Source organism: Lissotriton vulgaris, chromosome 8 (assembly GCF_964263255.1).
Source record: "Lissotriton vulgaris chromosome 8, aLisVul1.2, whole genome shotgun sequence".
NCBI lineage: Eukaryota > Metazoa > Chordata > Amphibia > Caudata > Salamandridae > Lissotriton > Lissotriton vulgaris.
In genome coordinates this window covers 1,002,372,792-1,002,387,689 of record NC_141696.1, presented here as the reverse complement: position 1 = coordinate 1,002,387,689, position 14,898 = coordinate 1,002,372,792, and the positions used below count along the sequence as shown (strand labels likewise).

The window sequence follows — 14,898 nt, the reverse complement described above, 5'->3', positions numbered from 1 at the left end:
TTGCACAGATTGATGCTGTGGTGGCGCTGAGTGATGTTGTGATGGCGAACAAGTGATGCAGTGGCGTTCAGTGATGCTGTGGTAGCGCATAGTGCTGTTGTGGTGCCCCTGAGTGATGCTGTGGTGGTGCTGAGTGATGCTGTATGCTATGCTATGTTTTGTTTTGCTATCCTATGTTTTGTTTTGTTATTCTATGCTTTGTTTTGCTATCCTATGTTGTGTTTTGTTATGCTATGTTTTGCTATGCTATGCTATGTTTTGCTATGCTATGTTATGCTTTGCTATGTTTTGATATGATATGCTATGTTTTGCTATGATAGGCTATGTTTTGTTTTGTTATGCTATGTTTTGTTTTGTTTGGCTATGCTATGTTTTGTTGTGTTTGGCTACGCTTTATTATGTTTTGTGCTTTGTTTTGTTATGCGATGTTTTGTTATGTTATGCTATGTTTTGTTATGCTATGCTTTGTTGTGTTTTGCTTTGTTTTGTTATGCTTTGTTTTGTTATGCTTTGTTTTGTTATGCTTTGTTTTGTTATGCTTTGTTTTGTTATGCTTTGTTTTGTTATGCTTTGTTTTGTTATGCTTTGTTTTGTTATGCTTTGTTTTGTTATGCTTTGTTTTGTTATGCTTTGTTTTGTTATGCTTTGTTTTGTTATGCTATGTTTTGTTATGCTATGTTTTGCTATCCTATGCTTGTTTTTGTTATGCTATGCTATGCTGTGTTTTGTTATGCTATGCTATGCTGTATTTTGTTATGCTATGCTGTGTTTTGTTATGCTATGCTGGTGAGGGTGGGTGTGTGAGGGGATGTGAGGGTGAAGGGATGTGAGGGTGAAGGGATGTGAGGGTGAAGGGATGTGAGGGGGTGTGAGGGTGAAGGGATGTGAGGGTTAGGGGGGTGTGAGGGTGAGGGGTGTGAGGGTGAGGGGTTGTGAGGGTGTGCGAGGGTGTGTGAGGGTGAGGGGTATGGGGGTGTGAGGGTGTGTGTGTGATGGTGTGTGAGGGAGGGTGAGGGGATGTGAGGGTGAGGGTGTGTGAGGGTGAGGGTGAGGGGGTGTGAGGGTGAGGGGGTGTGAGGGTGAGGGGGTGTGAGGGTGAGGGGGTGTGAGGGTGAGCAGGTGTGAGGGTGTGTGGGGGTGAGGGTGAGGGGGTGTGAGGGTGTGTGGAGGTAGGGGTGTGAGGGGGTGTGAGGGGGAGGGGGTGTGAGGGTGAGGGGGGGGTGAGAGTGAGGGGGTTTGAGATTGAGGGGGTGTGGGGGTGAGGGTTGTTGTGAGGGGTTGTGGGGGTGAGGGGGGGTGAGGGTGAGGGTGAGTTGCGTACTTGTGCTGGTTTTCTTCTGGGATTAAGCCTCTCTTCATTAATATGCTGCCTGTGAGCCTGCTTTCAGCCTTGCCTAACGGGAGGGGCCTTGCTGTGTCTGAAGGTGACAATGGTAGTTCTTGAACCCTCAGGAACTCTGTGGGTTCCGACGTCAACATAATTCAGCACTCGGACCTTTCACCTCACAGACCCCACGCCAGACGCATGCTTTTTTAAACGACTCCAGCTAGATGCCCGCCTAGTTCAGTGCCTTAATGCAGGACGAGTTCGTCTTATGTTCGAAATAGACCCTCTCTTGTGCAGAATAACCGCTCACGCTTCTTTAACAAGTGGGGGTTGGTGTGATTCCTTCCCGTAATCACGGGCTGTCATTGAAAATTGGGTTACTCCCATACAGACAGACCTCGGCAAAGATAACAAGAACCAGCCACTGAAGTGTCTACATTCTGAAACAGCCCACTTCTCACTTGGTATATAGCTACAGCAGAGAAAGCATCGTTAACAAGCTCTTGGAATTTCTGTGGGGAGGGGGGGGGGGGGAATGGGAGACAAAGTACGGCCGGCCGTGAGCAGCAACAGCAGGGGTGACTAATTAGGGGGAGGAGAAATGCCTGAGCAAACGGCAAGCTCGTGCACGGGCACATAAAAACAATGGCCTTGGGTAGTTTAGCTGAGACCAAACGAAAGGATGTACGCAACGCCTTCTCCTAAATGCCCCTGACCGTACATATCACACTCAAAGGGCAGCAAAGCGAAATCAGAACACACGTATTGAAACTGCTCTGGAGTTTCGCCACCACAACAACATCAGCAAAAACAAGCGCAGGGTAGTCACAAGACTATATTTTATTGGCTTTGCCCGCATTTTTATGTTAAAAGCAGTAAAAAAAAAATTCAATAACTTAATGAGCATTCGAAATCACCGCCGCAGCCCTGCTCCGTGTAAACCGGAAGTCAGGCACTTTTGGCCGAGACGGGGGCGGGGCCTGCAATCCAGCAGGAAGTTCCGCCCGCCGCCGCCGAGGAAGCAGTGAAGCCGGCCGACTCCGACCAGCGCTGCAGAGGAGAAACGAAACACGCCGAAAGAGCCCGGTGAGTGGGAGGGGAGGGCCAGGGCTAATGTGAAGGCCTGTGTGTATGCGTGTGTGCGTGTGTGTGTGTGCATGTGTGTGCGCATGCGTGACTGTGTGTGATTGAGAGAATGCGAGGCAGGGGATAGTGTGCCTGCGTGTGCATGCGCGCGCCTGTGTGTGTGTGCGTGCATGCAGAGGGGTGGGGGCTGCCTGTGTCTGTGTGAGCGAGGGCTTGCGCCTGTGTGTGTGCGCGTGCGTGCATGCAGAGGGGTGGGGGCTGCCTGTGTCTGTGTGAGAGCCAGGGCTTGCACCGCGCATGCGCAGGTATCAGACGCGCGCTCCCGCGAGGAAAAACGCTCGTAACAGATTGGTGTCCTCATTCCCAACTCATTCCCCATACGGGCTGCAAAAGGTCTGAAGCAGACACTCTCAATGCTCACGCATTGAGAGTAAGGTCTGCTCGACCTAAAAAGTATGCTGATATACTTCTGGGGTATTATGAACCCGAAATGCAAAGCCGATACGAAATGGCCAAGCTTAGCGATTCCGAAAGAAACCATAGGGTGGCAGTGTTGCACTCGATCAGTATTACATTAAATTTTTGCTTAACCACAAAGAGGCTTGCAGTTCAGATGTAGAATACTTGCAACCCACCGCCTGAAACACTATTAAACACTAATTGCCTAAGCAGGTCTCGTATGCGTAGCCACCTCCTACCCCGTCTGTAAAACAGGCCAGCTTCTTCCGAGGCTACCACACGCCCTTTCGCGCTTTACTAATCAGCTGCCTCGCAAGCCTACTCATACTGCGCATTCTCTCAACACAGCCCGCACCCAAGGCCGGCGCCAGGCCCCGTGGCACCTAGCAGGTTTCTAGAACGTATGCACGAGCACTCTTAGCCGTTCCGGTGCGGGGTCACGTTTCGGCTGTGTCGCAGTTCCCGACTTCTACATTGCATGGCCAAATACTTATTATAGCGATTCCTGTGAAGTTTACGGGTCGCACGGTCATCGGTATTTCAAAGAGGGGCGGCTCGATAAAAACTGAGAAACGCTGTACAGTGAGAACTGTGAAACGCTGTTGCTTCTTTCCTTCTCTGGGTCTAACCAAGAAATCCCTGACCCCTAAGCCCGTCAGAGCCACACGCGCGCCTTGTACCGTGAACTCTCCCTGGCAGGAGCCGACTTGGAAGAAACATCTTCCTGGCAGAAGCCAATTTGGAGAAACATCAGTGTTAAGTATTAACTTTTAAAGGCCAAACAATCTGCGCACCCATCTTATGTCAGCAGACGGTATTAGTCCGAGTTTGTCACGCGCGCCCAGGGGAACAGAACCCCAAGCAGCATGTGAGCAGAAGAAGGCAACTCTCAGGCTCAACAGTGGATTCACAATGTTAGTTAAAGTGTCTGTCAAGCAACATCCTGCGGGCTATTTTCTTCCATTAAAATGTTGCACCGCAACACTTCATGCCTCAAAAGAGTAATCAGCACTCATGACTGGCCATCTGTTATTGCATATGCTCAGTGCCTAATCTTCTACTTTATATTTTCTTTGGCATTTCCATAAGCGAGTTCAGGCCGCGGTCAAAGTACGTTCCTAAGATTTTGATTTTTAAACACGTCCCATACCTTGAGGGCGCGTGACCAGCCTGATGTGGAGTCACCGCCGCAGCCCTGCTCCGTGTAAACCGGAAGTCAGGCACTTTTGGCCAAGACGGGGGCGGGGCCTGCAATCCAGCAGGAAGTTCCGCCCGCCGCCGCCGAGGAAGCAGTGAAGCCGGCCGACTCCGACCAGCGCTGCAGAGGAGACACGAAACACGCCGAAAGAGCCCGGTGAGTGGGAGGGGAGGGGAGGGGAGGGCCAGGGCTAATGTGAAGGCCTGTGTGTATGCGTGTGTGCGTGCGTGTGTGTGTGTGCATGTGTGTGCGCATGCGTGACTGTGTGTGATTGAGAGAATGCGAGGCAGGGGATAGTGTGCCTGCGTGTGCATGCGCGCGCCTGTGTGTGTGTGCGTGCATGCAGAGGGGTGGGGGCTGCCTGTGTCTGTGTGTGAGCGAGGGCTTGCGCCTGTGTGTGTGCGTGCATGCAGAGGGGTGGGGGCTGCCTGTGTCTGTGTGAGAGCCAGGGCTTGCACTGTGCATGCGCAGGTATCAGACGCGCGCTCCCGCGAGGAAAAACGCAGCTCGTAACAGATTGGTGTCCTCATTCCCAACTCATTCCCCATACGGGCGGCAAAAGGTCTGAAGCAGACACTCTCAATGCTCACGCATTGAGAGTAAGGTCTGCTCGACCTAAAAACGTTTACTGGACAAGGGATCAAACTGCAAACACCGACTCTTATTCAGGGTTAAAATGCCATTTTGCCTCCCTTTGCCTGTTTGGTTCAGTGTGCACAACCACCTACTCACCAGTACTAGTTTCAGAAACACCTGTGCAGTGTGCTGACAAGTCGGTTGTCGGGCAAGTCGAAGACCAGAATATTGTATATGAATATTGGTAGGCACTAACCCAGCCCTCCTCTTGCAAAATTGGTGGGCGGATTTGGTGGCTACTAAATGATTCCACTAGATTCTGTTTTGAGCTTGACAGTTTTTTTTAAAAGTTTGTTTTTTAACTTGGTCACCTCAGAATGAATCCCTGATTACCCCATGTTAGAGACCAATCCTGCTATGATTTCTTGTAGAAGGGCTTTCTTTACGAACCGTGCCTAGGTGTTGCCCATGATGGCATATGGTAATGATGCTGGTTACTACTGTGTTAGCCCTTGTCCCAGTTGAATTTTCAAACATTAGGCAAATATTGTGAACACACAGTACTACTGTCCAGGTTTAGAAGTGTTGAGGTGTTATTTTTTTGAATGGAACACTGTACAATTTGAGCTGCTACTCTATTGTTGCTTGACTTGTTTTTATGTGTTAAAAAAATTCATTTAGTATTAAAGTTGAGTGGGGAATGAGGCTGAATCTAATTTGTCTCTTCTAAATTTAAGTCTCTACATTGATCTGTTTGGAACCACATGTGTGAATCTGCAAAGATGAGTGAAACAAAAGAGCCAAATGATCATCGGAAGACACCAGAGACCCCTGGTTGGACCTCAATTCTCAATCCCTTTGAAAGTCCAAGTGATTGCTACAGCTTGCATGAGCCGACTGTATCCAGCCCTACCATTTTTAAAGCCTGCAGAACCTCAGCGGTAAGGAGTTATGTTTTTAAATGTCTGTCTTAACGAAGGTTGGTATGCGGCGCTCTTTTACCTAGTCAGCCTGACGGTTTCTAAAGCCATCTGTAGCCATAGCCTCTGATTGCAGTTAGTATTTGTTCAGTATCCTGCAGCGAGTTACTAGGGACATCCTTCTGAAGTGATGAGCGATCTTCAACTTTCGAGCACCCATAAAACTGGCTTGGGGAATATACAGCTACCAGTCCCTTGTTTACATTATTTTGCCACCTTTTAATCTCCTTTGTTAAATTTGAAAAATATCCTGCTGCCTGTAGAACACTAATTACCAAACACTTTATGTAAGAACAGTGCTTTTTTGGGCTAAACCTGTAAATATAAACCAACTGTCACCAATGATGGAACTTCATGTCATAATAGCCCAACCAACTATAGCAAGACCAACACCATATACTCTGTGTCTCAATGTCGTTAATAAAATAACATTCCGTCAAAATAATGAGAACATGTTGCAATGTCAGGAACCTGAAGCAGTACATTTACCAGCAACTTGACCTAAAACTTCTTGAAAGTGGATTCTGTCGACTATAATCTGCACTCTTGCGTACAGAAGGTCAACGAGTGGTTGTTTGCCAACTAATAAACCTACTCCTGCCCAGTGGACTGCTTAAAAGGCCATTTTCTATTACTTTACCATCCTATAACATTAGCAGCTGTTGCCAGCTTAGACCAACAAGCATTAGAAATGCAATAGGTCTCGCAGCATTAGAGTTAGTGCTTTTAGAATTGTTTATGGGTTTTTTTGTAAATCTTTAGCATGAGGTTGAGGGTGAGTGAGGGTGAGTGAGGGTGAGGGGTTGAGGGTGAGTGAGGGTGAGGCTGAGGGGTTGAGGGTGAGGGTGAGAGTGAGTGAGGGTGAGTGAGGGGTTGAGGGTGAGGGGTTGAGGGTGAGTGAGGGTGAGGGGTTGAGGGTGGGTGAGGGGTTGAGGGTGAGTGAGGGGTTGAGGGTGAGTGAGGGTGAGTGTGAGGGTGGGTGAGGGTGGGTGAGGGTGGGTGAGGGTGGGTGAGGGTGAGTGAGGGTGAGTGAGGGGTTGAGGGTGAGGGGTTGAGGGTGAGGGGTTGAGGGTGAGGGGTTGAGGGTGAGGGGTTGAGGGTGAGGGGTTGAGGGTGAGGGGTTGAGGGTGAGGGGTTGAGGGTGAGGGGTTGAGGGTGAGGGGTTGAGGGTGAGTGAGGGGTTGAGGGTGAGTGAGGATGAGGGGTTGAGGGTGGGTGAGGGTGAGTGTGGGTGAGGGTGAGTGAGGGTGAGGGTGAGTGAGGGTGAGGGTGAGTGAGGGTGAGGGTGAGTGAGGGTGAGTGAAGGTGGGTGAGGGTGAGGGTGAGTGAGGGTGAGGGTGAGTGAGGGTGAGGGTGAGTGAGGGTGAGGGTGGGTGAGGGTGAGTGAGGGTGAGTGAGGGTGAGTGAGGGTGAGGGGTTGAGGGTGAGGGGTTGAGGGTGAGGGGTTGAGGGTGAGGGGTTGAGGGTGAGGGGTTGAGGGTGAGGGGTTGAGGGTGAGGGGTTGAGGGTGAGTGGATGAGGGGTTGAGGGTGGGTGAGGGTGAGTGTGGGTGAGGGTGAGTGTGAGTGAGGGTGAGTGTGGGTGAGGGTGAGTGAGGGTGAGGGTGAGTGAGGGTGAGTGAGGGTGAGTGAGGGTGAGGGTGAGTGAAGGTGGGTGAGGGTGAGGGTGATTGAGGGTGAGGCGTTGAGGGTGAGTGAGGGTGAGGGTGAGTGAGGGTGAGGGGTTGAGGGTGAGGGGTTGAGGGTGAGTGAGGGTGAGGGGTTGAGGGTGAGTGAGGATGAGTGAGAGAGGGTGAGTGAGGGGTTGAGGGTGAGTGAGGATGAGTGAGCGTGAGGGTGAGTGAGGGGTTGAGGGTGAGAGGATGAGTGAGAGAGGGTGAGTGAGAGAGGGTGAGTGAGAGAGGGTGAGTGAGAGAGGGTGAGTGAGAGAGGGTGAGTGAGGGTGAGGGTGGGTGAGGGTGGGTGAGGGGTTGAGGGTGAGGTGTTGAGGGTGAGGTGTTGAGGGTGGGTGAGGGTGAGTGAGGGTGAGGGTGAGTGAGGGTGAGGCGTTGAGGGTGAGGCGTTGAGGGTGAGTGAGAGTGAGGGTGGGTGAGGGTGAGGGTGAGTGTGGGTGAGGGTGAGTGTGGGTGAGGGTGAGTGTGAGTGAGGGTGAGTGAGGGTGAGGGTGAGTGAGGGTGAGGGTGAGTGAGGGTGAGGGTGAGGGTGAGTGAGGGTGAGGGTGAGTGAAGGTGGGTGAGGGTGAGGGTGATTGAGGGTGAGGCGTTGAGGGTGAGTGAGGGTGAGGGGTTGAGGGTGAGTGAAGGTGAGGGTGGGTGAGGGTGAGGGGTTGAGGGTGAGGGGTTGAGGGTGAGTGAGGGTGAGGGGTTGAGGGTGAGTGAGGATGAGTGAGAGAGGGTGAGGGGTTGAGGGTGAGTGAGGATGAGTGAGAGAGGGTGAGTGAGGGGTTGAGGGTGAGTGAGGATGAGTGAGAGTGAGGGTGAGTGAGGGGTTGAGGGTGAGAGGATGAGTGAGAGAGGGTGAGTGAGGGTGAGTGAGTGAGGGTGAGTGAGGGTGAGTGAGTGAGGGTGAGTGAGGGTGAGGGTGGGTGAGGGTGGGTGAGGGGTTGAGGGTGAGGTGTTGAGGGTGAGGTGGTGAGGTGGTGAGGGTGAGTGAGGGTGAGGGTGAGGGTGAGTGAGGGTGAGGCGTTGAGGGTGAGGCGTTGAGGGTGAGTGAGAGTGAGGGTGAGGGTGAGGGTGAGGGTGAGGGTGACGGTGAGTGAGAGTGAGGGTGAGGGTGAGGGTGAGGGTGGGCAGAGAGAGTGAGGGGGCGGAGCGGGGGTGTGCTATATGGTTGTGGTGCCTTCATTCTCGCTAAAACACTCATGTGGTAGCTGATGGGCTTCAGCATTTTTTGACAACCAACTTTTTTTTTAAAGATTCTAAGACTAGAGCTTGCAGTCAAATAACATGCTTGACTGGCCAATATTGTGAGCATCTGATAAATATATTGAAGATTAATAGTATCATACTTTCTTTTTAAAAAAAGTGTGATAATGAAGTATGATAAATTAAGGCTACTTAAAGCTGCAGAGCTTATCTTTCAAGTAATTGGGGAACCATGCAGTGGTCAGACGTACTGCAATTCAGGTATTCCCCACCCTCGAGTTAAATAAAAAAAATTCTGCAAACAGCACATTTTATTTTAGAAGTTGTATTGGTTATATAATTTACTGTACAATCAGACACATTTTAATTGTTTCATAAGGCATAGAATCCGTATATATTAGGATTTCACACCGTACCCAAAGCATTATTTATATGTACTAGTAAGATTGCGAAAAGTGACATCACTTCTTTGATTCTTAATATTCAGGTGCACGTCAATTACCTCAAGTTATGAGACTAGAAAAATGGCCTGTGTCTGATCCGAAATTAGAACTGTTATCCGAGGCTTGGTTGGAAGAGGCCTTAAGGATAAGTTAAGGTCCAAGTGCAAGTTGTTCCTCTGGGAGTCACCCTCTAATATATAATATGTGCACATGAAGAGACCTAAAACACACGATCTGTGATTTATAATTGGAAAACAGCACCAGCAACTCTCAGAGGCCTTTTTATGAGCAAGAAAGAAGATGGTTTATTTTTTTTATGAGTTCTACTGGGTTTGTAAAAAATTGAATACAATTCTGGGAAGACGAAGTTTTAGGGTGGTTGCCAGTTTGGCAGAATACTGCAAGCATTGTTAGAGTGGCTGTCCAGCATATTTCCATCCTAATGGCCTGGAGCAGACTCTGCAGTCAGGCATTACGTTTCTTCTAGCTCCATGCTTGTCTAGCCCCGGATAACTCTTTTTAATCTGTTCATAAGTCAGGGTGCAGGGTAAATGTTTAACCGAAGTTTGGAAGCAACAGATTTCAGGACACAGGCTACCTTTCACTAACAACACCCAAGAAAAACCTTTTCCGTTAGGCAAAGCCTCATCTGCTGCACTTTTAAGAGGACGGAAGGGAAGGCACGCTTTCCTGAAAATCATGTTTTACTTACTTGACCGTCTGGTTGAATTGTGTGGGAAAGCTCGAATTTCTTACGTGCAGAAAATGAAGAGTTTAACACGCCGACAAAAAAAAATACGAATTCCAGGACCTACGTATTGTAGAAATATTCACAGAATTGGGTGTGTGGTACATTTACAATTAACTACCGAACTGCGACTCCCTTGCACAAATTAGTTAACGATTGCAACACAGCTGCCAAGTGGCCCTGTGCCACAGAAGCGAGACCGGTTTTCAGGCAACAGTGTTACCATGCTCGGGACTTGTAGCCGCATGTTCGAGGGGGACAGCCTGAACAAGTCACGGAATGAAGGCACTGAAAACTCTCAAAAGCAGCAGAGGCCTTGTCCTCCTCGTGGGCGGTGTCTGAGGGGTGCTTGGGGGCCCCACTTACCTCTACGTGCCTTAGGTGTTGCTGAATGTGCTGGAGCCGAGAGGCATACATTGAGACGCAGCAGCAGCAGCCGTCTCTCCCCGGACAGGACTGTGCTTGCACGTTAACGATTAGCAAAGCTTCGGCAGTGAGGAGGCTGTTGAACCCTAGGCAGCAGGTTCAATGCTACAAGCGCTGGCAAAGTTCCTTGCCGAAAACGTGCAGGTCAACAGTTTCTGTTTGCCCCTTCACAATGGGGTTCAACTGCTGGTGGGGGGGAGGGGGGCTTTGAGGAAAACTGCCACCTGACCCTAAGTCCTCAAAGTGACATTCAAGTAATCCTGGGTTTTTAGCCAGAACATTTTGATTCCGGGGCTTGTAGTTCATATTTACTATTATCCGTATCGGCCTACAACTCAAAGCATGTAAATGGCAATTGGCAAAACAATATAGAGCCTTTCATAGACAGCAGCAGTGGGTTGTTCCCACGTCATTTGGCAGATACCATATGTGTGGAGTTTAAAGATGGATTTAGAGGAGAAAATCAGGTTAAAAGGAAAGGAAAGGAAATTATGTGACATATAGTGAAGAGAGTGAGGCGGGGGAAAGGAGGAAACACGGGGAATCGAGAGGGAAAGAAGAGATGGTGAGGCAGAGGGAAGGGGAGAGAATGAGGTGAAGTAAGAGGGATAGGGAGAGACAAAAGGAAGACAGACTGCAACAAACAAGACGGAGGGCATTGCTGTGGGGAGGGGGGGGGAGGAGAAGTGCGACACGGCCGCAGCAGGGGGCGGAGCGGGGAGAGAAATGTAATTGACACGGCCGGCCGGTCGTGAAACTGAAAGCATGGCCGGCCGGCCGTGAAAGCCTTTGATGCGGCAGGGGGAAATGCGAGACGGCGGGAAGGGGGCGGAGCGGGTAAACAAAGACGGACATGCACGCGCCCGTGACTTTTAAGGTCAATGCGCATGCGCATAAGCTTAATGCGCATGCGCATTGACCTTAAAAGTCACGGGCACTGCAAGGAATCGCCACGATTCCTTGCAGTGTAGATAAAGAGTGGATAACTCGCAATACTCTCGCCTTGCTCGATGCGCATGCGCATCGACAGGCGAGACCTAAAAAGATCTGAAATTCTGCCACCATAGGATCAAGACTCCATTGTAAACACCTACTGGTTCATCTGAGCTATTTTCAAAGGGCTCCTTATCTGAGATGGGGTCAAATAATCTACAAGTCTATAAATAAAATAGTTTTATTTTTATTTTGTTATGCTCTGAGGTGCAATAACATTCAAGGATCCGCTGCAAAACCCTGCTACCTAATGTTGCATAATACAGCTATAAGCCTAACCCCACCTCCGAACCCTACTGCACTTGAATACAGTGCAGGAACATTGTGTCCAAAACATACTCTTATGGATAGTACACTAGCTTTACGGCATGTAAAGGCAAAAAACTCCAACAAACATCTGGATGTTGAGCAGCAAAAAAAGAAGTGTTGCAGTAGAGGGTAGAGGAATAATGTTCATCTCAAGGTCCTGACATAGTCAGTGTGTGACGCTAATTAAAAAACGTGTTTCACCGTCACTATTTATCCCAACATTCAGCCATGACTGAACAATAGAGAACAAATATGGGATCTCCCTTTTGCCAGCTCAGAAAGATGTTGCTTTTAGGAAATCAGTCAGCAGTTTAGGGGCCCCTAGAGGATTAAGGCTCTGCTGTACATTAACACTCTTCTCAACATGGCAGTTATTATTATTATTATTATTATTTTTTTTTTAATTATTTCTAAAAAATCTTTTTATTGTTTTCAAACACAAACAGACATAAAGCTCGACACCTGAAGTAAAAGAGACATTTGACATTGTTTTTACAATCAAATAAATCAACTAGCCGGAACTGGCCCATTTGGAGAAGTCCCCCCTATTATAAGAAACAATACAGTGGCAAGTTATTCGCCCGGTATGGGGTTACTATGCCTCAATGTTATGCGTGTCAAGTCCATTCCAGGCCCGATCCTCCCATCCCAAGTTCACCTCCCCCCGCCGGTTCTATGATCTTAAGGCTAAATGTAATCAAGTGGTGAATCGTTTCATATGGGTTCCACAGGTGACCTCGTTCCAACAATATTATTAAATATTCTGACTATTATGGAAGCCGGGGATCGCCTCACGCGCTTGCTCTTCAGCATCAAGGTATCAATACTATTGGTCCTCCTCTACAGTTAGCACGCTCGTCTGAGTCGGTTTCCAAATCTGTTGTCTTCAGCGCTATCACAAGGGCCTCCCAAGCTCGCGCCACCTCCAATGCCCATTCGTTATGGGACTTTTAGGCCTACTGCAAACGCACTGAACTCTCGCTGTTTGCCCACACAAGTAAAGCAGACTTACACCTAAGGTAGCTAGGCCCCGCCACGGCTTTCCAGTGGGATGTAATTTCCCTCTTCGCAAGTATCAAACCGAAGTCCACAAATTTGCTAGTCCATTTTGTTTTACTAGTATGTGGGAACCAATGCAGCAAGCAAGTCTCCCTATCCGGTGTAATCTGCCGTCCCGTTACATTAGAGTAAAGCAATTCTCTCCTCCCAGTATGTACCCAACTGCGGGCAGTCCCATAGCATGTGCAGGAGGTCCGCGTCCTCCAATCTGCAACGGGGGCACATCGCCGTATTGACATGGAAATATTGGTTGATTTTTGCCGGTGTAAAATACGCCCTATGCAGAATAAAGAATTGGATCAATTGAAATCTGGCATTCCTGGTGCCCTTCCATGCCCTTTTAAGTATTTGCGACCAGGCCGTGTCTGGCATCTCTTTAGCTATATCCTTTGTCCACTGCTCGCGCAGCTTCTGCAACGGTGCCAGCCCCTCTCCCAGCATGCGTTTGTACAGACAAGTGACCGCCTTGTACGTGCCTGCTGCAATCACCACATATTGACCCGCCTCGCTCGTTGGTGGTTCCGAAAGTCCAGTACTTCTGAATAGCGGCCACCAGGGCCACGTGCAGTAAGAAGTGACCCCTTGGAAGGCCAAAAGTCTCCTGCAGTGTGCCATAGGGCAATAATGCACCATCGTCTAACAGGTCCCCCACCATCTGTAGACCCAACGTTTCCCACTCCGCAAGGGCAGACCAATCCTCACTGTGTGGCAGGGCCGTGCACATGCCCAACAGGATTTCTGGGGCATAGGGCCGTTGCACTCCAATTCTATTATGATAACGATTCCAACAGTAGGGGGTGTGGCTAGCCAGCCATGATGGCGGTCGGAGGCAGCTAGAGCTCAGGTGCCGCCTAGGGGGTTATCACCCTGTAGAGTGCTCCTGGAGGGCCCAGAGAGGTCCCTGTGGTGAGAACTTTGTTATGCTGTCCCCCCGGAGCCTCCGGGTGCCAACAGGAACCGCGGAGAGCCGCGGAACGCTGGAGGAGAGCCCGGGCCTGCTGCGGCCTTTCCCCGGGACAAAGCCGGGGACTAGAGTGCTGACTCGGCCCGGCCCGACCTGGGCGAGCGGAATCGGAAGTGCCCGGTCCCGGGCCTAGTGATATTATGACAGCGCTCAGCCCATCGGTGCGCAGACGTGGTGCGGCGGTGCTTGAGATTGTGCCCCTGTTGACCAGCGCCTGGTGAAAGGACGTCCTTGCTGGGCCACTGACTTGGAAGATCGAGACTGGCGCAGCCGGCTGGCCCGGCAGGTGGCAGGGGCTCGCCAGAGTGGCGATCAGAGGACTTGGACCCAGAGGTAGGGGGATGAGACTGGTGACATTCGGGGGTGGTCTCTCTTCCTTCTTTCTGCCCTCCCTCCCCCCCCCCTGCTGATGCGGCGATGATTGAGGCCATGGGCAATGTGGTGATGGTGGCCTAAGCGTTAAGGGTGTTGACTTGGGGCAGAGCTGGGGCATAACGGAAAAGTCGGACACCGCATTGGAGAATCGCTGTTTCCCCCTTCCCCCCACACCCCATGAAAGTGCGCCCTGCAGGAGTAAAGGCCTGAACCATAGTTGGCCTTTCTCTGTACAGAAGGAAGGTGGTCCGAGGACGGCGGAGAGCGGCTGTGGGTCCTGGACCACGTTGCACTGACGCAGGAGTACGGAGGGAACCCTTGTGCTGTTTCCTATGCTTTGATATATCTGGATCTGTGGTGTGAGGAGGTGCTGATCACACGGACTACCTTGGACTACAGTGCCTGTGCTGAACAAAACAAACGTGCAGTGAGTTAATACTTCCACTCGAGCTGGTCATGGTCCGGAAATGGGCGAGGGTGATGGAGGGCCGGGACGGCCCGGCCGCTGTGCAGCAGACTCAGGACACTGAGGACGGAGGGGCTCCATCAGGGGCTGCTGTGTTGAACCCCGCCGGGGGACACCAAACAGACTTGATCCTGAAGGAGATTAGGGATTCCAGGTCAGCAATGGAGTTACAATTAGGGGCCCTTACCACCAACATCTCCTTGCTTAAAGTGGACCACGATAAACTAGCCGATAAGGTTAAGGATCAGGGCACTGCGGTGGCAGATCTCACCCCGACAGTGGCGGATCATACTACCTCTATCCAGCAGTTACAGCAACAGGTTGCCTCCATGATGGACCGCGTGGAGGATGCGGAAGGCCGTAATCGACACAATAATATCCGCGTCATTGGCCTTCCGGAACGATGTGAAGGGACCCACGCAGTGGACTTCATGGAACAATGGTTCTGGGACCACGTCACTGCGGAAGGCCTGTCGCCCCACTTTTGTGTGGAAAGAGCACACCGCATCCCCACTGGACGGCCTAGACCGGGTTGCCCGCCTCGCCCTCTGATCGCTCGGATTCTTAACTATTGGGACAGGGGTGTACTTCTGTAAAAGCAGAGGGAGAAATCCCTTCTACAATTT

The 14,898-nt window shown here is 50.5% G+C and overlaps 1 protein-coding gene across 1 annotated transcript in view; it reads left to right on the top strand.

Moving 5' to 3' along the window:
* The window catches only part of BORA (BORA aurora kinase A activator), a 338,798-nt gene that overhangs the window by 36,859 nt on the left and 287,041 nt on the right, over positions 1 to 14,898 (top strand). Inside the window, exon 2 of the mRNA XM_086934892.1 lies at positions 5,384 to 5,587. Within this exon, the coding sequence (XP_086791018.1) occupies positions 5,411 to 5,587 (177 nt within the window). The 5' untranslated portion in view covers positions 5,384 to 5,410. The remainder of the gene's footprint in view (positions 1 to 5,383; positions 5,588 to 14,898) is intronic.